This window comes from Podarcis gaigeae (assembly GCF_964106915.1).
Source record: "Podarcis gaigeae genome assembly, chromosome: 8".
NCBI classification, from domain to species: domain Eukaryota; kingdom Metazoa; phylum Chordata; class Lepidosauria; order Squamata; family Lacertidae; genus Podarcis; species Podarcis gaigeae.
This window is the reverse complement of record NC_139684.1, coordinates 74,343,920-74,369,735: the sequence shown is the minus strand read 5'-3', so window position 1 is coordinate 74,369,735 and position 25,816 is coordinate 74,343,920. Positions and strand designations below refer to the sequence as shown.

Sequence of the window (25,816 nt, the reverse complement as noted above, 5' to 3'; positions counted from 1 at the left end):
TCCAATCCTCTTTTTTGCCTCCTGCAAAATCGAGTTCCATAGTTTAACAATATGCTGAACGAAGAGGTGTCTTCTTTTGTCTTCCCTGAAACTTCCAACATTCAGCTTCATTGGATGCCTGCAAGTTCTAGAATTCTGAGATGGGAAGGAAAACTTATTTTGATCCACTTTCTTCATGTCATGCAAAAAAATTTACGGGTGGATCTACACACAGGGGGAAAAACCACGCTATAAAAAAGTCAGAAATTAAAACGTTAAATTAAACAAAAGGGGGGGAAAACACTATGGGAAATCGCTTAGAATTTTTTTTGCTCTCTGGTGCCATCTGGTGTTGCATGTTTATAATGCATTCAAAACACTCTTTCTTGACTAATGTATCTGAGTCCTATGTTCGTATGGGCAGGGCTGAAGGCAGCTGTCATCAAAAGACACCTAGGGGGCTAAAGGTAAGCAGCCCTTACTCTAAGCCAAAGATTTTCAACCTTTTTGAGTCCATGACTCCCTTAACCAACTACATTCTTTCTGTGTCACCCCTGTGGGACTCAGGAGCCTAGTTATGTTACCCCTTGCCTGCAGAGCCAGCACCTTCGCACCATTTTTTGAACACCCTCCCTTGTGGAGTGTTCCCTCAGCCTCCTCTCTTCTCCCCTCTCCTTGGGAGTCCTCTGGGCAGCCACAGCTGCTGCCCCTGGTCTTTGAGCGCCCCCCTCCAACCCAAAGAGAGGTGTCTCCTCACACTGCCCCACAGGGGCCTGGGAAGCAGAACCGTCTTTCCCATTGGGCTTAGTGGCACGTTGCATCAGGGCGCCTGCCTCTCAGGGGTGCCCCAGCGAGTGGGGGAGCTGTGCGGCTTTGCTGGCGGCCTCCCCTTTCCCTGCACACCTGCCAGCTGTGCCCCGCCAACTATATGGCTGGTGGGCATGCAGTTTCCCTCCCAAGCCTCCATGGGAGGAGAGCAATCCCCGCAGATGCTTGGGAAAAGGTAGACAACTCTGGAAAGGGGGGGGCACAGAAGGGATCTTTGCACCATGGTCCCAGATATGCTTAAGATGGCCCTGCTGGGAAGCACCCCCTGGCCTGCCCCAGAGGCACTATTCACCTGGGGAGCTTGTACAGTGGTACCTTGGGTTACGGACGCTTCAGGTTACATACGCTTCAGGTTACAGACTCCGCTAACCCAGAAATAGTACTTCAGGTTAAGAACTTTGCTTCAGGATGAGAACAGAAATCACGCAGTGGTGGCGCAGCGGCAGCACTTAGCTAAAACGGTGCCTCAGGTTAAGACCAGTTTCAGGTTAAGAACGGACCTCCAGAACGAATTAAGTTCTTAACCCGAGGTACCACTGTAGCCAGGGCTGCTGCAACAAACAGCTGTGCAAGCCTTAAGGAGGCAGAGGTGTGAAAGGGCATCCGAGGAGGGTCGGAAGGAAAGAAAGAAAGGGGGACATGGGCCAATATTGCCCAGGTAACCCCGTCCAGTGCTCTAACCACTACATCTCACTGCCTTTCTAGCAGAGAGTCTAGGTAAGGTGCAAAAAGCTGAGAAAAACATCTTGGATCTATGGGGTTGGCTAACATAGCTGAAGGTGATCCAGGACTGCAGGGACTCAGGAAGGGGAAGCCTGCAGGGCCAAGAGGTCGTCGCGCTTGGAAAGGGGGTTAGACGAGAGACAGTCGAGAGAGAGAGAGAGAGAGAGAGAGAGAGAGAGAGAGAGAGAGAGCGAGCTGAGACATGGGCTGCAAGAGTTAACTCCCTCCTCCGTTCCATCCCCAGGAGGTACCCACAGAAGATGCTCTTCTATGGGGAAAGCCGGAGGAAGGGGGCTGGGTGAGGGCGGGAAGAGGGGCTTAACAGCCTAGCCGGGATCTCTCTGGGTTTCCCTGGCTGTGTGTGCGTGGGGGGGGGGGTTGCTCTCTTTCCTCCCCACTCTCCTCATCCCCAGCATTGCTGCAGTAACAAAGAGCCCCTCATAAATCAGCCCTCCCTTCCTCGGCCCGTCCCACCAGCCTCATCTCCCTCCCTCCCATTGGCGGTCCCCCTCCCTCCTCATTTGCATGCCCGGCCCCTTTCCCAGCCACCCGGACTCCGGATTGGCCCTGCCGGGCGCGTCCCTCATCTCTGCCCAGCTGTCTGTCAGAATTCTCACCCCCTTCAGTAGCTCCCTCTCTCTCCCCTCCTCCTCCCTCCTCTCTTCCCTCCACAATACACCCCCCCTCTCATGAGATGCAGCAAGGCTGGCGGTGGGTTGAATGCGAGAGCCAGCCTGTATCTCCCTCCATCGCTGCCTGTGTCTCGCTCTCCTCCTCCTCTGCCGCCTCCTCCTCCTCCTCCTCCGGCAGCTGCTGCAGCATCGCCCCCCAGCCGGCACCCAGGACCATCCAGAGACATGCACTGCGCACTCCTGGTCACGCTCCTCTACAGGATGGGGATGCTGTTCCTCTATCAAGGTGCTGCATTCCGGCTGCGCGGGGTGGCGGTGGCGGGGTTTGCGTGGTGCTGGTGGTGGTTCGCGGGGGGCTGGGCTGGGAGAGCAGGAGTGCGCGGACGGAATACCCAATGCGTACCTGTGTGCGCGCCACGGGGAGACACGGCTGTGTGGCGTGCCACAGGGGTAGCGCAGTTGCACCGATGCGCTGGGAGCATCTCTGTAGCACAGTTGCGCGGTGCTCTGTCCCTGGGTCTGCAGACCAACCGAGCGCCACAGATGTGCGTGGCTGTGCGCACGATTGGGGTCTTTTTTTGGGAGGGGGGGGGCTACATTTCGCCGAGGTACCTTGGAGTTGTCCCAAGTATAAGCGTGGGGTTCCCCACCCCCAACCGCGTTGCAAATATCCGCGCGGCCCCTTAGGGATACGTCGTTCTTGGTCGCAAATGCATGCCACGGAAACCCAGCTCTCTCTCGCCTCCCCCCCCCCCACTCCCAATGAGGTGTCACAACAACTGCATGCGTGCTTTGTGAATGCACAATTTTGGCACCTCCTTTCCAACATCCGGCTCACTCTCTCCGCCGGACCGCTCGGTCTGCGTATCTGAATGCTTACTGTACATTTCCTGCCACGGATAGCTAACGTCGGAGATGCCGGTCGTTAATTAAGTGCGCCGCTTGCCTCTTTGCACGACTTGTTTGCCACGGGGTAGTTGTTGGCAGAGAGGGAGCAAGCCGCCTAAAGATCTGCAAAGGGTTCTGGCGGGTGGAGGGAAGAGAGGGGTTCCTGGGCGCAGGGCGCAGATCTGGAGAGAAACAGGAGGGGATTTGTGTGTTCCTAATATGTTGGAGAGATGACCATACAGGAGAGAGATGGAGAAGGATGGAGACACCCTGGTCTATGAATGAACGGCTTGTATGGATGCTAATCACCAGATGGATACATTTGTGGGGGAATAAACAAAGAGCAAAAAGGGGACTTGTGTAATGCGTGTGTGAGAGAGGGAGGGAGGGAGGGAGGGAAGGAGATAGATGGGATTGGGGAAAGGAAGAGAGGTGATGATAGGTGATGGTGGTGCTGATGATGACCAGAATATTTATAGAGGCATAGATAAACCCAAAGGATAGATGTTGGGATGGACGCTGTAGAAGGTAAGAGATGCACACAGAGACACCATGCCATGGTGCTCACTTTGGGACAGTGAGCCTGCAACATTATGTACAGCACTTACTTGGGAATGGGTCCCATTGAACTCAGGGGGACTCCTTTCCAAGTAAACATGCAGAGGATCTGTCTGCTTGGGTTTTGATGCTTGGCTCTCATCCTTGGCCTGCTGTCTCCCTTTGCCGCCCTTCCAAAGCCCATCGCTCCATCACCTGGTGAGAATTTGATGCCACCAATCCTGGCCTTGTGAGTAGACCTAATCTTGTCACTGGGTGGTGGTGGTGAGGTGGACAGGCATCATTGCCACAGCTTGACCAATGGTCCTGATCTCCGCGCAGATGCCAACATTGGCATTATGGTGCGGTTGCTGGCACTGACCGTGGGGTGGTTAGGTGAGGAGTTGTAAGTGTGGTTGCTTGGAGCTGTGGCACTGCAGGTCAGGCTAATGCCAGGCTAGTGCTTTGGAACTCTGTGGATGGCTTTATCATTTGAAATGGGAATGTGAGAACCCTGGTGGGTCTGCCCAAAGGTCTACCTATTCCAATGTTCTGTTTCCAGTCGTGACAGGACAGCCATCTCCCAGATTCCCCCTGCACCTGGCATGCAGAGAGAGAGGCACAATTCCTGAAAGAGGAGGTCCACATTCTATACTGGGAGGCTGTCCTGGGTCTCCGCCATCAACAGATCTATCTTTCATGAATTTGCCTAATCCATCTAAAGCTAGCGGACATCATCATCATATCCTGTGGTCGTGAATGCCATAAATTAATTATATGTTACTTCTCTCTCATCTCTCCTGAATGTACTGCCAAACAATTTAACTGAGTAGTCCTGAGCCTTCATACCTTATGAGGAAGAAAGAGGAAGGTGGGGAGGGAAGGAGAAGAACTTCCTCACCCACCCTCTCCCAGTTTGCAGAGGTTGGTGTGACAGGAAACACTAGTATTAATGGTAGTAAAATCAAATCAAATCACAAGGGTCATTTGGGTGATTGTGACATCTGCATCCCCTTGTTGGCAATGAGGTTCTGGTGTGGGTATTGTTCAGTTGATGGAATTGGAAGACCTCTGGTCAGCATGAACAACCCAGACCAATCCCATACCACCTTAGAGACCATCAAGTCTGTAGCTGCATGACCTTCTGTGGACCACTGCCTATGTATCCAATAAGGAGTTTGTTCATATTCTGGTGCTGAAGGCCTCTTCTGTTATTTTTGCTACAGCAAACTAACCCGGCTACCTTTCTGTGGGCTCTGAATAGTTGGATCAGCCTTTTATGGAAAGGCCTTTTCCATCAGTGCAACACACTCTCTTTCTTTCTTTCTTTCTTTCTTTCTTTCTTTCTTTCTTTCTTTCTTTCTAGTGCCCATGCTCAAGCCATGGGTCAGGTCTGTGGACAGCAGGTGCTCTGATTCTGGCCTATTTTGAGGCCAATGTTCTCACTGGCTGCTGGGGTGACATTCATTGCCAGCCAGCCACTGTTGGTTGGTGCCACACAGTGGTGGCATCACCAGAATGAGCAGTTTCATTGGCAGAGCCTGATGAAGCTCAGAGTTTTGATGTAAATTCAAGTGGGTATCTGGGGTTTTTGCCAGCATGGCTGGTGCGATTGGGATATATGTGATGGGGGCAGGATGATGGAAGGCAGTTTAGCTGGCCCACCCAGCCCAACAGGACTACTTGCTGTGACTGCAGAGGGCACTTGAGGTTCCAGGAGCTGTTACCCTCTTCCCCAAATCCATCTACTGTACCTTTACAATAGGGGTCAGCAAACTTTTTCAGCAGGGGGCCAGTCCACTGTCCCTCAGACCTTGTGGGGGGCCAAACTATATTTTGGGAAAAAAATATGAACGAATTCCTATGCCCCACAAATAACTCAGAGATTCGTTTTAAATAAAAGCACACATTCTACTCATGTAAAAACACCAGGCAGGCCCCACAAATGACCCAAAGATGCATTTCAAATAAAAGGACACATTCTACTTATGTAAAAATGTACTGATTCCCAGACCGTCTGTGGCCCAGATTTAGAAGGCGATTGGGCCTGATCTGGCCCCCGGGCCTTAGTTTGCCTACCCATGCTTTACAATTTAGGGAGAGAGACCATAGCTTAATCGTAGAACAGATGCTTGGATGGGGTAAAATTATTCAATATTTCAGGTAACTGACATTGTGAAAGCCCACGTCTACCCAAGATCCTAGAGGGCTGCTGCTGGTCAGAGTGGACAATATTGGACTAGATGGGCAAATAGATAGTTGTGGCATGGGACCTGTGTTCCTATGAGTTCCTATAACTGAAAATATCGGGCTGAACTGCAAGCATCTCATGCAAGCAAAGTGTGGCCCTATCACTGAATTCCTGATCCATGCCAGAATCTAAATCTTTTCTACCCAGTTTCAACATCATTCTGCAATAACGTGTGTGTGTGTTTGTTTGTTTTTTTAAAAAAAAAACCTGCAGGAAAAGGCATTTTTGTACACCTTCAAATGTAAAATACATATTTTGCACACTTTCCATTCTAAAAAGATGTATGTCTACACGTTTCTGTATAGGTTTCATTCTAAAATAAGCATCCCCCCCCCCCGATTTGGAACTAAAATATGCATCTAATGTGAGGGGCTTTATTTTAAATGAGAACTGTCTCACAAAATGCAGAAGTGCAAAAGCCAAAGAGTAACTCCACCCCAATCTGTGTATCAGACTGGGAAGTGAAAGTGTAAATCAGCCTGATTGGCTTTAGGGTGCAGTGGCTTGTGGCCCCCCCCCTGCCAACACCCCCCACCCGCCCTGCTGCCAATGGTGGGAAATGGTTCAGTTGTCCCCGCGCAGGGAGCATGTCTGATTTTCCCACTTCGAACATTAATCTGCGGCATGTAACGTCAGGCTCAGGACACAGAAAGTACAACTCCTTGAAATTCCTGCTTATTTGCATGCATGATTGACATCTACTCCCAGCTGATATGATTGGGATTACTATGTTCAGAAGTATTGGCAGTGGCGTGGAAGGCTGCAGAGGTTTTTCTGTTGCAGGCATTAGTATGGCTGGGAGTGTCAGGATGAGGTTGTCTGAGTTTGTGCTATTTGCACTGGCTGTTACTGACCTTGTGCCTACTGGCTTTACGCTGTGATTTTATAGACTCATAGATCTGTAGAGTTGGAAGGGACCCCGAGGGCCATCTAGTCCAACCCTTGCAATGCAGGAATCTCAGCTGAAGCATCCTTCACAGAAGGAGAGTCCACCACATCCACTGTCGAAAAGCTCTTAATGTCCGAAAGTTCTTGATGTTTAATCAGAATCTTCTTTCTTGCAACTTGAAGCCATTGGTTCAGGCTCAGCCTCCAGAGCAGGAGAAAACAAGCATGCTCCCTCCGCCATGTGACAGCTCTTGAGATACTTGAAGATGGCTATCTTATATCTTGTCAGTCTCCTTTTTTCCTGGCCAAACATACCCAACTCCCTCAACCGCTCCTCATGAAGCTTGGTTTCCAGACCCTTGATCATCTTGGTTGCCCTCCACTGCACACATTCCAGCTTCTCAATATCCTTTGCCATTGCAAAGGATCGATAGGAGCAACAGGAACGCCGGTGAACAAATCTATTTTTTTTTTTTTGTGGGGTTGGAGTGGCTGTGACTCAGTGCCTTTGCTTTGAGTATAGAGGTTCCCTGGCTCAATCCCCGGAGCATCTTCAAGCTGTGCTGGGGAAACCCAGAAAATCTGCTGTCAGTGAGTGTGCACAATACTGGCCTAAATGGTCCATTAGTCTGACTTGTCTAAAAGCTAATGAGCAAGACATGAAAGCTACCTGGTACTCAGAGGTAGGCTATCACTGGACCTGAAGGTTCCATTCAGCTGCTGTGGCTAATAGTCTGTCAGTAGCCCAACGCTCCGTGAATTTGTCGAAAAGGTCAGGTTTGCATCTTCTCCAAAAGTTCAGGAAGTAAGAAAAAGCATATCTGTGCACACCCCCGGGCAAGACCAAAGCTCCATCTAGCCTAGCATCCTGTTTCCCACACCAGCCAGTCAAATGCCTTTTGGAACTCTGTAAGGTAAGTTAGGCTGAAAGACTGACTCACCCAAGGTCAGCAAGTGAGCATCATGGTGGAGTGGGGATTTGAACTCTGGTCTCCCAGGCCCTAGTCTTACGCTCTAACCACAACACAATTCTGGCTTGTCCCCAGCACTTGGCATGGAGACACACACTATCACACACCGTACATTCACATGGCTTCCTGCAAAGATTTCTGGGAACTGTACCTTCTCACACAGCTACAATTCCCAGCACCTGGAACAAACTATGGTTCCTGGGATTCTTGGGCAAGTCACATGCTTTAAATGTATGGTGTGTGTGCAGTCGCTGAACATGCTAATAGATGCCAGAATCATAGAGTTGCTCAGTAAAGGGAACTGGGTGGCTTTAAAAGAGGACTGGACAAATTCATGGAAGAAATAATGCTTCTGGATACTAGTTGCTGGAAGCCACAGGAGGGGAGAACGTTCTTGTGTTCAGGTCCTGATCATAGGTTTCCCACAGGCATCTGGTTGGAACAGGATGCTGGACTAGATGGGCCATGGGCTTGATCCAGCAGGTTCTTCTTGTGTTCTTATGAATCCAGAGCTAGACCACCCTAAACAGATGGCTGCCCAGCTTCGGCCTGAAGACTTCCAGTGAGGGAGAGCTCATCCACTGCCCTAGGTAATTGGTTCCTTTATCAAACAAATGATGTACCATCAATAAGTTTCTGCTAATGTTCAGCTGCTATCTGCCCTCCTGCAACTTAAGCCAGTTTGGTCTTTTCTTGCCTGCCTTGGGAGTGCAGTAGCAAACCAGCCTTGTTGGAAGGATGCTACTGTGCTACTCCTCAGTCTTCTCTTACTCAGGCTAAACATACCTGGTAGATCTACCTTCGGTGACCAAGGAAAGGCAAAAGCAGAGGAACACAGGCTTTAAGCTTTCCAGACAGGCTTCTACCATTGCACATGCGTGCGTTTGCTTGAGGGCCCTTCTGAGCTGCCCTAACCATCTGCCCGAATCTAAGAGAAGGAGGAGATGGAAGCACATTTATCTGACTTGCACCAGAACCAGGGGTGATCCCTAAAACCAGCTAGGAAGACAGCTTGCCATAGTTTTAAGCACTTCCATGGGTGGTGAACACAGTTGCTGGCAAACTGGCATCTGTTCAGGATGCTCAGAGTCACCTGGTGACTTATTGTAACAACTTTGTGGTGAGTTGAGGGACCTATTTTTCTTGGGGGGGGGGGAGCACTGAGTCAGACCATTGATCCATATAGCTCAGTGCTGTCAGCACTAGCTGGCAGCAGCTCTCCATGGTTTCTCCATGAGCCTCTTCCAGTGCCGCACAGAGATGCTGAGGATTGAGCCTGGGAGCTTCTGCAAGCAAAGCATGTGCTCTGCTATGGAGCCACAGCACTTCCCCACATCTACAGATCTATCCAGAGTGGCATTTTGTTTGCTGCATCTCAGCCGCCTGGCCCAAGACCATGCGCTGCCTCGTTGCAAATGCATCCCTGCCCCAAGTCAAGGTGCATGCTATCCAAGGCCAGCTGGGTTATTTTGGCACCTGAGGCAGAAAGTAAGCATCTCTCCAGCGCTCTGGCAAGAGAAATCCAGTAACTAACAATTTGCTGCCCTTTCATGACATTCAAGATCAAACCGCCTGAGGCGGATGCCTCATACTGCCTAATGGCGGAGCCAGCCTTCTGCATGCAAAGGAGAAGCTGGGCCTAAACAAAACCTTTGCGACTCCCATGAAGCTTGAGAAAAGTAATCACCAGTTGATCCCCTCTAAATTTATCCAGCTTCCCTATGTTCACAAGGGTCTTTTCGCTCAAATCGCCATTCCGGGGAGACTGCCCCATAATTTTACACCTCTTAATATTAACTGCCTTCTGATTTCCAGTCTAAATCTGTTAATGTCCAATTTGTACCTGTCGGTTTTGATGGCACGGGCTGCCAGCTACTTGCAGAGTTTCCACAACAGTGGCACTAAACCATACTGTACGTACTGAGTGGTCAGACTCTGAAGATTGCTTTGATCCTGAGTGTTGAGTACATGGCGGTGATGCAACAACATTGGCTTTGCTATAGGTTCAATATGGTTGGCACTCTCAACTTTGTCAGTGGCAGAATAGTCAGTTGTGATTTCTCTGAGTTAGCTTTGGTGGAAAAGGCACCTGGAAAACCTGTGCCTAGATGTGAGGTTGACATGATTTATCTGAGTGCATATGCTATCATGGCATCCATCAGAAAGAACCTTACTGGGTCCCAGACCAAAGGCCCATCTGGTCCAGCACCTTGATCTCATAGTGGCCAATGGGGAGCCCACAAGCAGGAGCTGGCCAGCAATTGGCCGTTGCCTCCAACAGTGAAGGGAGAATATAGCTAGTAGCCATTGATAGCCTGATCTTGCTATCTTGCTATCTAGAGAGCCAGTGTGGTGTAGTGGTTAAGAGCGACAGACTCGTAATCTGGGGGCGTCTCCGCTCCTCCACAGGCAGCTGCTGGGTGACCTTGGGCTAGTCACACTTCTCTGAAGTCTCTCAGCCTCACTCACTTCACAGAGTGTTTATTGTGGGGGAGGAAGGGAAAGGAGAATGTGAGCCGCTTTGAGACTCCTTAAAGGGAGTGAAAGGTGGGATATCAAATCCAAACTTTTCTTCTTCTTCTTCTTCTAAAAGCCATTCAGGGAATGGTCCCTCTTGGTAGGTTGTGGACTCTCCTTCCTTGGAGGTTTTTATGCCATCTACCATGCTTTAGTCGAGATTCCTGCACTGCAGCAGGGATGATCCTTGGGATCCCTTCCAACTCTATGATTCTATGATTCTGTGATGCTCGGTTGGTGGCTATTGCAGCAGTGAGTTCCATAGTTTCTCTTTGCTCTACTTGAAGAAATGCATTCCTTGGTCCATCCTGCATATTCTAACATTCAGCTTCATTGTATGTGCCTGACTTCTAGAATTATGAAGGGTGTGTGTGTGTGTGTGTGTGTCACAATTTTTAAAATATTTCCCTTTGCGAAATAAAATAAAATATCCTGCAAACTAGCTCAAGGGGGAGTGGGTCAAGATCTTGAGTTACGGAGAGTTTGTTCCTTCCCTCTCCCTTGCAGAAGGATTCAAAACTGGAGCCTCAACCTTTGGATTGAAGTGGTGCAGTCCACTCGCTGCTCCTTACCTTGGGATTCCACCGTCTCATTCTGCTGCATGTGTCAGCCTTAGTCAGCACCAGGCAAAGGTGTTGTTTGCTGATTGGCTAGCCACAGGCTCTGGTGATGTCCGAAGCTTGTGCCAGGAGCTGATCATCAGCGAACAGTTGCGGTCTTAGTACATCATGGGTGGTGATCTCAGGTTCAGGGACCAAATTCTTTCAGGCTTTTTTTCTGGGCACTTGGGACATTCTCCAGGCTAGCCCTGCCTCTTCTTCCAGTACAGCGGTACCTCTGGTTACAAACTTAATTCGTTCTGGAGGTCCGTTCTTAACCTGAAACCCTTCTTAACCTGAGGTATCACTTTAGCTAATGGGGCCTCTTTCTGCCGCCGCGCCGCCGCAGCACGATTTCTGTTCTCATCCTGAGGTAAAGTTCTCAACCTGAGGTACTACTTCTGAGTTAGCGGAGTCTGTAACCGGAAGTGTTTGTAACCCGAGGTACCACTGTACTTGTGAACCAGCCTGTGATTCTTTGATGAAGGGCATAATAATAATAATAATAATAATAATAATAATAATAATAATACTTTGCTTGGCTGAAAGGTATCAAACGGTAATAACACCTATTGCATGAATGGAGAGAGAAACCTCTGACGTTTGCATGCATGGACTGTCACCTATTAGCCAGCCTTCAGAAAGCTGCCCAATAAGAAATGTAGCCCTTGGGTGGAAAAGAGTTTTCCGCTCCTGGCTTATACAATGTTGGCTACACTGTACCTTTAAAGCAGCATCAGGCCACTTTAGAGAGTCATGGCTTCCCACAAAGAATCCTGGGAATTGTTGTGTGTATTAAGGGTGCTAAGGGCTGTTAGGGGAGCCCTTACAGAGCAGTGACTCCCCAGCTCCCTTAACAAACTGCAGGTCCCAGGCAGGAGTGCCAGCTTGGCCCTGTGACCATGGGTGCCCGGGGTCATCGGTGCCATGCAGCATGAATGGCCCTGGTACCAAAATTTGTGGGTGCCCAGCCTCTTCATGGGGAATTTTTGTGGGTGCTCAGGCACCTAGGGTCCCAGGGAGTTGGCATCTATGGTCCCAGGAGTCTTTGGGGGAAAGTGGTGACTGTTCAAAGTGGTATAAAAGTGCTTTAAATGTCTAGTGTGGGTGTCAGCCCTCCTACCAGTTATTTGCTGTGGCTATAGGTACTTCCTGGGACGCAGGTGGCGCTGTGGGTTAAACCACAGAGCCTAGGGCTTGCCGATCAGAAAGTCGGTGGTTCGAATCCCCACGATGGCCTGAGCTCCTGTTGCTCAGTCCCTGCTCCTGCCAACCTAGAAGTTTGAAAGCATGTCAAAGTGCAAGTAGATAAATAGGTACCACTCCGGCGGGAAGGTAAACGCGTTTCTGTGTGCTGCTCTGGTTCGCCAGAAGCGCCTTAGTCCTGCTGGCCACATGACCCAGAAGCTGTACACCGACTCCCTCAGCCAATAAAGCGAGATGAGCGCTGCAACCCCAGAGTCGGCCATGACTGGACCTAATGGTCAGGGGTCCCTTTACCTTTACCTATAGGTACTTCCTGCCAGAGAATCACCAGCCACTGGTGATTTCAGTGTGTGAGAACTCTGAGCAGAAGCCCCAATGATCTACATCTTTGCCTTTTCCTAATACATTCTGTATTTCTTGGAACAGAATCTTGAAAGTTTTCCTTGTTTAAATCTGTAGACTTGTGTAAAGTACTTATTTTCTTTTATTTCTGTATTACGATAGCTGGCTTTGGGCCACCGCAATATCCTGCTGCAAAGAAACAGTTAAAAAAAGAAACAGGTAGGCAGGGAGACAAACTCATGGCTGGGATAAAAAGCAGCAGACAGGTTTATACGTCCGTCGGCGCAATTTGGATCATCGAGTGGAACAAATGTTCCTCCTTGCAATTAATCGGATTTACTTCTGCAAATTTCAGTCTAATTCTGGCTGCACGAATGCCAAAATTCGTCATCCTTTGTGTGACGTTTGCCTCAAAATCTGCCAAGTAGTAGGACTTAATTCTGAGAGAGGGATCCTAGACCGCTAACTGATGTAAAAAGTCAGCTAAGGCTCTCATTTCTCAGTTCCTTGGGGGAAAAGACATTGGAGGAGAAAGAGAACTTCTCTCTCCCCAGAACTACAGAGCCCTAACAAGGGTTGTGAGTGCTCCAAAATAAATTTTTACAAATTAAACCTGCCCTGTTCATAAAATAAAATATAGCCCTGCACCCAGGTATACAAACTTTGCACAAAGAGAAACTGAATTCTGGGGCTTGTCTAAATTATGCAAATTGAGCAATGTTGCCTGATATCTCTTCTATTGCATAATTAATTTTGTGGTCTTTACTTAAAATGTTTCATCATTTATTCTGGTTTGACTCATTACAGGGAAGGACAGTTTGCTATTCAGGAATTCTACTTCCCTTCAATGGCCACTGACAAACCATTTTCAGCCACCTCTCTGGCAGGTATTGACCACACTTTTTCAAGCACAACTTGGAAGTTTTTTGGGGTTTTTTGTTTCATTTTTTAAGACAACTTGCGGTCTTAGAAATGACAGCAAGGAGTCTCAGAAAAACCCAAATTTCTCCAGTCAGTTTTGTGCGTTCCCCCCTGCACATGATAGTTGCATGCACAAAAATCTATGTGTGGCTATCCATCCATCCTGCAGGGCTTCAGTATTTAGGTTGAAGAAGAAGAAGAAGAAGAGTTTGGACTTGATATCCCGCCTTTCACTCCCTTTAAGGAGTTTCAAAGCGGCTCACATTCTCCTTTCCCTTCCTCCCCCACAACAAACACTCTGTGAGGTGAGTGGGGCTGAGAGACTTCAAAGAAGTATGACTGGCCCAAGGTCACCCAGCAGTTGCATGTGGAGGAGGAGGAGCGGAGGAGCGGAGACGCGAACCCGGTAATCGAGCAATTGAGCGCAATTGAGAACCTAAGAACATAAAAAGATGTTGTGCTGGATCAGACTAATGGCTTATCTAGTTCAGCATCCTGTTTGCACATTGGCCAGACACATGACTGAGGGCAACCCTTAAGCACAAGAGCATTGCCCGCCCGCCCCCCGTGTTTTCTAGCAACTGGTATTCAGAAACATTACTGCCTCCAACTGTGGAAGCATAGCAGGAATTTGTCCTTAACCAGGGAGGAATTTCTCCTTACTAGCTTGTCGTTGACATCCATCTGACTCAAGAGGCAATAGAGTGTGCCTCCGGGGGTGAAGTCAAGCTGCTGGAGAATCACAGCACCTGCCGTGGCTGCAGAGGCTGGTAACTCATAACTGCTGCCTCCTGCCTTGTTTGCTGCGTTGGCAGCACTGAAGTGACCTCACCGGGGTACAAGCCTGGGCAGTGTGTGTGCTGGTCCTGTCTTGCCCAGATGACAAGACCCTCTTGACCTCACCGATGGGGTCCAAAGGAAAGCAGAGCAATATGTTTGGCACCAGCTTGGCTGCAGAAATTGCCAGAAGGAGGAGTAAAATGGGACATCCAACCGTCTTAGGGAGTCCACTCCAGATTTGTGTAGGGTTTACTCCTTAGTCTTCTCTTCTCCTGAAGATGTCCCACAAGGCAGCGGTGCAGATTTTTCCTCTGGATTTCTTCCCAAAGGCTTTCTCACAAATGACTATAGCTGCAAGGCAGCAGAGGCTTAACACCAGTTTCCCTTCTCCTAGATGGGCTACCTTCCCAGGTTGACAAGCCCCACCTGTCCCTAACTTCCCTCTATAGCAGCGGTTCTCAACCTGTGGGTCCCCAGATGTTGTTGGACTACAACTCCCATCATCCCTGAACTCTGGCCTTGCTAGCTAGGGGTGATGGGAGTTGTAGTCCAACAACATCTGGGGACCCACTGGTTGAGAACCGCTGCTCTATAGCACATGCAGTAACTGCCTGCTTGACCACTGGACCCACTATTAGTCTCATCCGCTCAGTCCACCAGAGCCTGTCTTCGCATGCAGGGGAAATCCCGAACTCACTGAGGGTTTGAGACCCATCGGCTACCCTCACAGTAGGGCATGACTGGGGAACCTGTGGGTCTCTAGATGTTTCTGGGCCTCATCCCTACCTATTGGCTATGTTGACTGTGGCTGATGAGAGTTGGAGTCTAGTAACTTTTGGAGGGACTCACGTCCCCCACCGCTGCAGTAGGAACAAAACAAAAAAAAATCCTTCCAGTAGCACCTAAAAGACCAACTAAGTTAGTTCTTGGTATGAGCTTTCGTGTGCATGCACACTTCTTCAGATACACTAAAACAGAAGTTACCAGACCCTTCTATATAGTGAGAAGGTGGGGAGGGGTATTACTCAGAAGGGTGGTGGGAATGGGTGATTGGCAGATAGCTGTGATGAGCCTGTTGACAACTCTTAACGACTACAATAGGTCTTACAGGAAAAAGCAAGGGTTGAGAAGGTGAAAAATGGCTTTGTCATGTATAATGAGAAAAGAATCCAATGTCTTTGTTCAGACCAGATCTCTCCATGGTTTTAATTTTGGTAATAAGTTGCAATTCAGCAGCTTCTCTTTCCAGTCTATTTCTGAAATTCCTTTGTAGTAAAACAGCTACTTTGAGATCTTGTATAGAATGTCCTGGGAGATTGAAGTGTTCTCCTACTGGTTTCTCTGTCTGATTCCTGATGTCAGATTTATGTCCGTTTATTCTTTGGCGTAAGGTTTGGCCTGTTTGTCCAATATAGAGAGCTGAAGGAAAAACATTACACCCGGACAACACCATTACTGGCCCCAACAACATCACACATACCATCTCAGGACTATTTAATTGCTCATCGTCTAACATTGTGTATGCCATCAAATGCCAACAGTGTCCTTCAGCTCTCTATATAGACTGGAAAGAGAAGCTGCTGAATTGTAACTTATTACCAAACTTAAAAGGCAGACGCAGGTGGCGCTGTGGGTTAAAGCCTCAGCGCCTAGGACTTGCCGATCGAAAGGTCGGCGGTTCGAATCCCTGCGGCGGGGTGCGCTCCCGCTGCTCGGTCCCAGCGCCTGCCAACCTAGCAGTTCGAAAGCACCTCCGGGTGCAAGTAGATAAATAGGGACCGCTTACTGGCGGGAAGGTAAACGGCGTTTCCGTGTGCGGCTCTGGCAGCGATGTCACGCTGGCCACGTGACCCGGAAGTGTCTCCGGACAGCGCTGGCCCCTGGCCTCTTAAAGTGAGATGGGCGCACAACCCCAGAATCTGTCAAGACTGGCCCGTACGGGCAGGGGTACCTTTACCTTTACCTTTTACCAAACTTAAAACCATGGAGAGACCTGGTCTGAACAAGACCTTGGATTCTTATCTCATTATTGTTTTGACTATGGCAGACCAACACGGCTACCTATCTGTCGCTGCAGTAGGAGTTATTTCCAAGTATATATGCACAGCATTGATTAATCAGTTGGATTTTTAAAAGCCTTCTGATCAATTAAAAAGGAACCCCAAATTAAAGGGGGGCATTTTATTTTATTTTTATTTTTATTGAAAAGTAAATATAAGTACTCAATTCCACTAACTTAGGTATTTTAAAATGGGAATCAGGCACCTTCATTGTAACTAAGGCTATCAATAACTACTAATCACAGCGACTGGGCACAGAATCAGAGGCAGCATGCAACTGATTACTATGTCCTAGGAGACTTCATACCCTGATGAGGGGTCTCCCAGATGGCATCTAATTGGCCACTGTGGAAAGAGGATTCTAGACCTCAAGAGTCATTTAGGATGATCAAGCAGGGCAATTCTTAAATCCATGGTTGGATTGTTCATTCTTAGTGAGGTCTACCTCCTAACTTCAGGAGGGACACAGGAGGGAGTGTCTTTTCTGAGATGATGGTGCATGCATGCATAATCTAAAAACAAAGAAAGAGTGCCCCTCCCCCAGTGTTGTATTCATATGCAAATGTATGCAGATTTAATCAGCTGATCAATCAACTAAAACTCACAGTTAATTGATTTAAGATTTCCTTAACAGAGAGAGAGAGAGGGCTTTAACAGTTCAGACTCAGGCTGTGTATATTGTTTAAAGCACATTTAAAGCACCCCCCCAAAAAAAGAATCCTGGGAACTGTAGTTCAGCTCTCACAGGTCCACCATTCCACCATTAAACTATTGTTCCCATTATTCTTTTTCAATGTGTGCGTGTGCTTTAAATGTGTACTGTGTACACAGCTTTGGTAAAACAGCTCTCAGTTATCACTGAAGGCATTGATTGAAATCAGAGGCTGCCTTTCCTATTATTGTTGGGAGCGTCCTTTATTAATAATGCAAGTGGGTGGGCACTGGCCTGGACATCATTTGCAATGCTGATGTTGATTCTCGATTATCAGCACTAATGGAGAGCAGCCCCAAAGATTCCAAAGAACTTGCACAACTAGTTTGGCACACCCAAGAGAGATTTGGAGACTTGCCACATGGCAAGGGAATCCCAAATCAATTTGTGAAATGGTACTGACGGGGAGTGGGGACTGCTTTTCAAAGGAGAGAAAAAAATCCCACTGGATGTACCCAAGCCCTTGGGCATGCCTGAAGTACATATCTGGATCCCGGCCACAGCATTCTTGCTGGTGTTGTTATAGTTACGGCAGAAATGATTTGGTTGTGAGGCCGTTACAAAAGCTGTGTTCTGGATTTCCAAGAAACTTTCACCTTAGCTCCCAGTAAAATTCCATTACTTCCCCAAACTGCTCTGTGTTCAGGGACATGTTGACGATGCTGAACAACGAATTTCTTTGTGTGTGTCTTTTAATTGAACCATGATTAATATGCATTTGTTCCAATGTTAAGAGCCGCCTTGCTGAATCAAATCAAAGGTCTGTCTAGGCCAGTCCTTGGTTTCCACTGATGGGTCGTTTCAAATTACCTTCTACTCTGAGTAGACTCATTGAAATTAATGGATCTGAGTTAGTCATGTCCATTGACTTTAGTAGGACTGCTTGGAGTAGCACTAGCATTGTATACCACCTCAAGTGACCAAACAGATTCCAATAACACTTTCTGCTGAAACAGCAGAGTTTGGAATTGGGACCAGCAGGGTGAACGTGCTGAAGGCAGAGTTTTCAATGAATTCCCTGTGCTACCAAATCTGATGAAGTTCCTGTTTGGGCATCCTTGTTGACCTCGGGACCAGATAGCTGAAAGTCAGCAACCACAAACACCCTCCCGTTTCCTGCTGTTCTTGCATGAGTTTAGAATATTTTCCCAATCCTGGCTGGTACTATCAGTTTGCTGTTGGCATAAGGGTTACTGTAGTCAGCAACTATGGCATATGTCAAATTTGAATGGCTGTAGATCACCAGGCAGTGATTGCCACATTGGTCTTCTACACCAGTGTTTTTCAACCACTGTTCCGCGGCACACTAGTGTGCCGCGAGATGTTGCCTGGTGTGCCGTGGGAAAAATTGAAAAATTCAAAAGATTTAAAAATAAAGTATTTTATAATTTTTCATATTTCTGTTTACTTACTATTTCATAATAAAGTAATTGTAAAATACTTTCTTTGTGTTTATTTGATTCCTATTCAAGAGAATTACTTTATATATAGTCAATATAGGCACAGAGTTAATTTTTTTAACATTTTCTAATGGTGGTGTGCCTCGTGATTTTTTTCATGAAACAAGTGTGCCTTTGCCCAAAAAAGGTTGAAAAACACTGTTCTACACCTGTGTTTCCATCGGCACCTATAGTGGCTGCCCACACTGCCAACTGTGCCAACGCTGCCAACTGTTTAAATCTGAGATGTTGTTGGACTCAAAATCCCATTATCCCCAGCCAGCATGCCCAAGGGAAGATGGGAGCTGTAGTCTACATGCTCCCCATCTGTGCCACTAAGCTTCTTAGGGGTAGGTTTGTGGTTGATTATTTGCGGCTATTTATTTAGCAGTTTCACATCCTGCTTTTCAACTGCAGGCCTCTAATGCAGCTTGCAGCATTTATGGACGTCAAATGGATACACCAAGAACCACACACTTAAAATGAAAACAGAACATAAACATGTTGTTCCCTGCAGGGCAATTGGTGTCCAATGGCCCCATGGTGGGAGAGGAGACAGTCCAGGTGGAAAAGAACTATGGATCTACTGCTGTTGGCACCGGCTGGCTCTAGTGAGGGTAGGAGTACTTTGAGTTGCCTTTTCCATGAGCAGAAGCATCTTCCTGGATGGTGGAGCCCCTACCATCCAGCAAGTGGTAGAGCATCTGCTTTGTACTCAGAAGGTCCAAAGCTCAACCCCCCAGCATCTCCAGGTAGGGCTGGGAGAGACCCCTGCCAAAATTCACAGAGAGCAGCTACCAATAAGTGGAGGCAATATTGAGTCAGATGGGGCAGTATTCTGTATAAAGCAGCTTCCTATGTCCTTATGGGTCAGACCAAAGGTCTACCTTAGTGTTTCCCAAACTTGGGTCTCCAGCTTTCTTTGGACTACAACTCCCATCATCCCCAGCTAGCAGAACCAGTTGTCAGGGATGGTGGGAATTGTAGTCCAAAAGCAGCTGCAGACCCAAGCTTGGGAAACATGGGTCTACCTAATCAAGCATCCTGCTTCCCACAGTAGCCAAACAAATGTCTCCAGGAAACTCACATAAGATGAGCCTGCTCCATCAGGCCAATGGCCCATCTAATCCAGCACTCTGTTCTGGCAGTGGCCAACCAGAAGCCAGTGGCAAGATTCTGACAATGGAGGTGGAGCATAGTCATCATGGCTAGTAGTCATTGATAGCCTTGATTCCATGAATGTAAGAGCAGCTCATGAAGGCAATAGTCCTTGCTCAAAGTTGCTCTTCAGCAACTAGCACCTGGTGGCACCTGGAGGTTCCACATAGCAATAATGACAAATACCCATTTTAGCACCTCCTCTTTCAAAGCTGTCTAAGCTGGTGGCCATCACCACATCTTCTGACTGTACTGTCTTCCCTTCCACTTTGGGTATAGGAAGATGTAGTGTTTGGAAGATGTTGTGTTTGGAAGACGCAGTCTGTCCTGAAATCTGTTCTGCGGTTGCTCAAACACTTTCTTACTCTGCAAAAGAAGCTTCCAGTTTTCTGCCTCATTCTCGGGAAATTTTGTACAATTTCAGTGGGTGTGGAGCTTAACCTCAGCATGGTGAGGATGCCAAGGGCGATGTGCATGTTTTCTTTCTTTCTAGACAACATATATCCACCATTCTGCAGCCTCCCTGACTGCCTGAGCTTCCTGATCTGAAAAAGGTCCATTGGGGGAGATATCCATGCACTCCTATAATTGAAGGGTGGGCACCCAGGAAGGCTGCAGAGCGCAGGCCACTGGAGAGATGATTTGTAGAGTGACAGAAAGGACACTCAAAGATGCCCCCCAGTGAGCACAACAGAAAAGTTGAACCCATGAGCATTTCACAGAAATTTTCTCTCCCAGTTGATAATTTCCGAATGCATTTCTTTTCTCATTAACCAATGGAGAATAGTTAAGGTCAAGAACATCCAAGGGAGACCTTTTCAGCACAGCACTAAGACAGAGGAAGCTGCTTAATACCATGTGAGGTTAGTCCATCCTTGCTCAGTATTGTGCAAACTGACGGCAGCGGCTCTCTGGGATTGTAGACAGGACTTCCTTCCAGCCCTGCCTGGAGACGCCAGGGACCTCCAGGGACCTTCTGCATGCAAAGCAGATGTTCTACCACTGAGGTGCAGTCCTTCTGCCCTCGTTGGAGCCAGCTGGAAGAGGAAGCAGAGGCATTTCTGCCCCTGCATCCTCCTGCCCTCTATCCAGAAGGCTTTCTGCAGGGTCACAGGAGCCAAAGAAAACCATGGGCCGGATGCTGCCTGCGGGCTGCCAGTTGGCTACCCCTCATCCTAACCACCCCTGCCAATGTCACAGAAAGCGTGAAAGCAGCATTTCCAGGACATAGTCATTTCTTTACCAGCCCCCGTTGCCAGTACAAATGCTAAACTGGTGGCTTGAGGCTCTTGGGTTATCAGTTCTGCAGACTCAAGTGGTAAAGGTTTTCTGGGTTGGGCTGCTTCAGCCAGTGAAGTGTTGCTGCGTGTGTGTTTTGGTGCTCCTGTATGAAAGAGAGAGGGGGAAAGTACTGCGTGCAGAAAATTAGCAGGTCAGAGAAAATGACCTGCACATAATTTTTCTCCTAAACAGTCTGTTTCCCACCCCCTGCATCAGGCAGATGCTTCATTCCTCATGGGGGGTGAGGGGGCATGCAAATAATGCCAAGCAAACAAATGGAAACCTGACAACAACCCCCCCTAGACGGAGCGTGACGTGGCACCGTCCGGGAGCAGCTATGCCGCATGGATCCTGCCGAATGTATAAACTGCTCTTAAACCTGTCAGGGAAGCGTAGCAAGGTGCTATTGTATCCTTGAAACAGTTCGCAGCTGTACTGTGTAGCAGGAAACCTTCAAAGAACATGACAAGTCAGACAAGGGTGCAGAAACATCTACAGGAAACATTTGGGCCTCCTCCAGCCCGCCCTGTAGCAGAAGCTCATTCACTTTCCCAGATAGACGCCTCAGGGGGCCTCCCTGTGACAAGGAACAAGCTGGATCTGCATATGAATTGCAAGGAGACAATAAAGGTCACACCGAAAGGCCTCCCTCCCCACGTGTGCTCCGTGTCAAAAATCAAAACCCAGATTCTGTAACTGGGTAGCCCAGTTTCTGTGATCTGAAATAACCCATGCAAACAAGCCGAGTGACAAGGCTTTCTGTGCATGCATGAAAGTGGGAGGGAAGGTGGGGAAGTCCACCGAGATTTTTCTCAATGACTATGAGATCTAGAATCTTACTTCTTGGGTCACATCGAAGCAGAGAGCTTCCTGAAGGTGCAAACCTGTCAAGAGCACAGCTTTGAGCCTACCCAGGTTTGTGCGTGCTCCTCACTAAACAGTGCCATGCACAAAATAAGTTAGATTCATGAGAATCATTCAAATTAAACATTTTTTGCATGCGCTTTGTTCATTATGCATACTTTATTCTGCTTGCACTGGTCACGGGAAGGCCTTGAAACCTTGACCCCTCGACAGGAAATCTAGCTCTGCCCAGGCTAAGGTTTCCAAGATTTCATGAGATATAGCTCATACAAGTGTTCCAATTTTACTGGGACGTCCTGGATTGACAGAAGCAACCCTGGCTTCTAAGCCCAATCCTGGACGTCCCATTTTAGCTCCTGAGCTCTGGCCGCGACAGAGCATGGGACCTAAATATGGGTGTTTTTTGGTTCTGTGCTGCAGTGCAAGTCAGTTGGCTCACACCAGAGCACAGGAACAAATAATGGAAGAAAAACGTACGTTGACCCCATGCGTCACCACTCCTCTCCTTCCTTTCGCCATGGCACTTCTGGAAGTACATCTACATGCAGGAGGAGGAAGAGAAAGCTGGTCTGGTCTGCGTCTCCAGACCCTGTGCAGGCTGGGCCAACCTCCTGCTAGGCATTTCCCAAGGCTGCAGAGCAGGACTTGGAAGACAGCAGACAAAGGTAGGAGAAGGGGATGGAGTGAGCGAAAGGGTTGTAGCGGTGAGTGGGTGGGCAAGGAAGGGGGCAGTGGCAAGGAGGGGGCAAGCAGGCAAGTGACTGGGTCACGGGGTCAGGGGGTGCTCTGAATTAGCCTCCCAAAATGTTGCGGGGTATGCATTTTCTTAACATCTGGAAACCAGAATGCTTTTTTAAAAAAGAGCTGAAACATGAAGGATCCCAAAGCCTAATGTCTGCCCTTGAATTCCATGGTTGCCCCAAGGATAGTCAACATGGACTATCTCCAACCTGTTGAACTCCATCAGCCCCAGCCAGCTTGGCCAATTGTCAGGGATGATGGGAATTGTTGTCCAGATTTAGTAGAGTGCAACTGGTTCAGTTGCATTGAGCTCAGGGGCGCCACAAGGGACGCCAAAACTATTATTTAGAATATGGCATGAGAGGCGAGGGGATGCCAGACTTTAGCATCACAAAGGGTGCTGCTGAAATTTGAGGCCCCAAGGTCAGCCACTGCCCCTGGGCTACAGAATACATGCAGGTTTAGCCATAGTCATTATTGCACAGTGGCTGACCCTGAGTCTTGTGAGGCCCAGCCGTTCTGGGCCCGAGATAATGCAGCACATAGTTAAACTATGGAACTCCCTTCCACAGGAAATAGTAATGGCCACCAACTTGGGTGGCTTTAGAAGAAGACCCTGATGGACTGCAATTCTCATCATCCTTGCCCACTGGCCATAGTGACTAGGGCTGATGGGAGTTGGAGCCCAACAGTGAGAATCTAGAGGACCACCAGTTTCCTTATTCCCACCCTAAGAAGCCTCTAAGCCCCAAACAGCCAGGCAGGTCACCCGATCAGTGGCACTGCATCCTTTGCTAGTGCCCGGGGTCTGCTTGCATGTATACTTGCACCAGGCAGGACTAGGGGCAGGGCAAAGAGGGTGAACAATACCTGCTGCGCCAGCCCAGCCCTCACCATCGCCGGGTTCACAGGGCTGTGCTGCACCACCTGCCTGCCCACTCATGCAGGGGGGAGCCCGGCCAGCCAACATGGCCCTTGGCAGGTGCATCCTTCCTAGGCTGGCCAGGTGAGGGTGGCAGGGTCGTGATGGCAAGGCAAGGCTGGACTGTGGGGTCCAGAGATCCCTGGTGGCAGGAAGGGTGAGTCCCTGGTTTTGCGCCTGCCCAATCATGCACTCAGGGATACCTTCCCCCTGGCTGCCCACGCTATGCCTATACCTAGCAATGCTCTCGCCCTCTGTGGTGCTTGATGGAAGCTCCAGAGAGCTGTCAAGGACCCAGATTTAAGGCAGGGCAGCGCTGGGAATGGGCGTGAGAGTCATCTGCCTTGATCGGATGTGTTATAAAGACTGAGCAGGGCTAGCATTCAGCAGAGCGATGCGGCGTCTGCTTTGTCAAAAGGGAAGGTTGCAGTGGCAGGCTATGATTTGTACCTGTTGTCTTATACCGGGGGAGCCGAGGCTTAGACGCTGCTGCTAAACCTCATCCCCTCCACCTTCCCCCGGGGGCGGGGGAAACACCCACAGCCCAGACAAATCCGAGAAGCAGCGGCTGGACACCCTTTTCTGAAGGACAAGAGAACCACCGCTCTCGCGATCTGGCAGCTCAGGGAAGGGAACCGATGTCATCATCATTTCTGCAAAGGGACGGGGAGGAAGTGACAGGTTAGGTTGCCAGCGACAGCCGCGAGGAGATCAGAGGAAAGGTCGTCCAGGAAGGATCCTTGAAGGGTGTCTTGCAGACTGTAAATGAAGCGGAGAGCCAGATGGGGAAACAAGCTGACGGGGCGGTTGAGGGTTTACCTGGCCAAGAACAGCGCAGGACAAAAGGAGCCGTGCTAAGCCTCCAAAGCCTTTGTCCGGCGCCTTCCAAGCTGCAGTACAGGGAATTCCTTGGAAGCCTGTCTGCCTGCCTGAAAAGAGAAGATCAGTCATAACAGCTCAGCATCCCTGGAAGGCAGAAGCGCTGCTCATGACTCCAGGTGTTTGCTAAATGTGCAAAGAGGAGGGTGATAGGCTGTGCCCTCTGGGCCCCCACCAACCAGGGTTGGCTCTGAGTTTGCAGGGGCCCCTTGTGGCCTCTTTCATTGGTGCCCCTCCCCAGTTTGATGGATGACCCTATCCTTTTCCCTCTTGTATATCTCTCTGCAGTTGGTCCAGCTGGCCAAGGAGAACATAGAAAGCTGCCTTATAATGAGTCAGACTATTGGTCCCTCTAACTCAGTGACAAGGGTGACAAGGGCTCTCTCCAGGGTTTCAGACAGGGAAGAGTCCCAGCCTTTTCTGGAGATCCCTTCAGAGCAGATTTGGGGAGGGCACGAGGCAAGCACAGTGGGAGGAGAGCAGGTAATGTGCTCTTACTCAAGTGGAAGCCCTCATGCCCCTGGGATATGGTATCTGCAGACACCCACACACCCAGCTGCACAGGTGTGCTTGAAAGTGTGTAGGTGATGCCTGACAAAACCCCGGCAGCCAGAATCAGGGTTCCTTCCAGGAGACTTTAAGCCTCAAGCGTTCAAAGTGTGACTGTTTAAAAAGTAAAAGCTGAGATTCACAGCGGGGTCAAGATTGAAGCACTTGGCAATGCTCTTTGCTTTTCTTACAGCAAACAGGCTAAATTATGCAATGCAAAGCGAACCAGTTTCATTTGAAAAATTCACACAGGTTGCGGAATTCTGCTTTCCCGGGCACAGAAACTGGGCTACTTTGACGCATCACTCAAACTGAGAGTCTGTCTATACATTCGGAAAAATCACGTTTTAATGGGTTTCTGGGCCTGCACTATATATTGGCTGAATGTTGAAAACTGCATGATTGAACACTCTCATGCTGCAGCCATTTTCACAGTGATGGGAGATATTGATGTAAGGAGAACATTCAAGCATGCAAACTACCTTTAGTCAGAAACAGTGCGGTCCCAGAAACAGTGTACCCCATCTGAGTGTAGACTGGCCATATGGTGGAGAATATACAATTTTAAATTCCAAAGGTCATCCCATCAACTCTTCCTGAACCCTAAAAATATTCAAGACCACCTGTGTATCGACTATTTCTTGTGAATATTAACTCTGTGTGACACACAGAGAGATTAGTCAACTTTCAAATGAAAATCAGCAGTGGTTGATTTGGAACCTGCATACCCTCCAACATTTCTCCAATGAACATAGGGACTTCAATAATAATAATAATAATAATAATAATAATAATAATAATAATAATAATTTATAACCCATCCATCTGACTGGGTTCCCCCAGCCACTCTGGGTGGCTTCCAACATATATAAAAACATAATGAAACAGTAAATACTTTTTTAAAAACCCTTCGCATACAGGGCTGCCTTCAGATGTCTTCTAAAGATTGTATAGTTACTTATCTCCTTGGCTCAGGGGTCGCATAACTCCATACCCTCCAACATTTCTCTGATGAAAATAGGAACATCCTAAGGAAAAGCAGGACATCCCGAGATCAGATCAGAAACTGGAATGGCCTCTGTAAATCCGGGACTGTCCCTGGAAAATAGGGATACTTGGGAACTGTAGTTTGTAGAGACCCCTATTCCC

At 48.6% G+C, this 25,816-nt stretch overlaps 1 protein-coding gene across 1 annotated transcript in view; it reads left to right on the top strand.

Moving 5' to 3' along the window:
- Window positions 1–2,055: 2,055 nt before the first annotated feature.
- The window catches only part of IGLON5 (IgLON family member 5), a gene marked incomplete at its 5' end in the record, with an annotated part of 129,993 nt that continues 106,232 nt past the window's right edge, over window positions 2,056–25,816 (top strand). Inside the window, 2 exon segments of the mRNA XM_083754059.1 lie at window positions 2,056–2,206; window positions 2,209–2,448. Coding sequence (XP_083610185.1) covers window positions 2,056–2,206; window positions 2,209–2,448 — 391 coding nt within the window.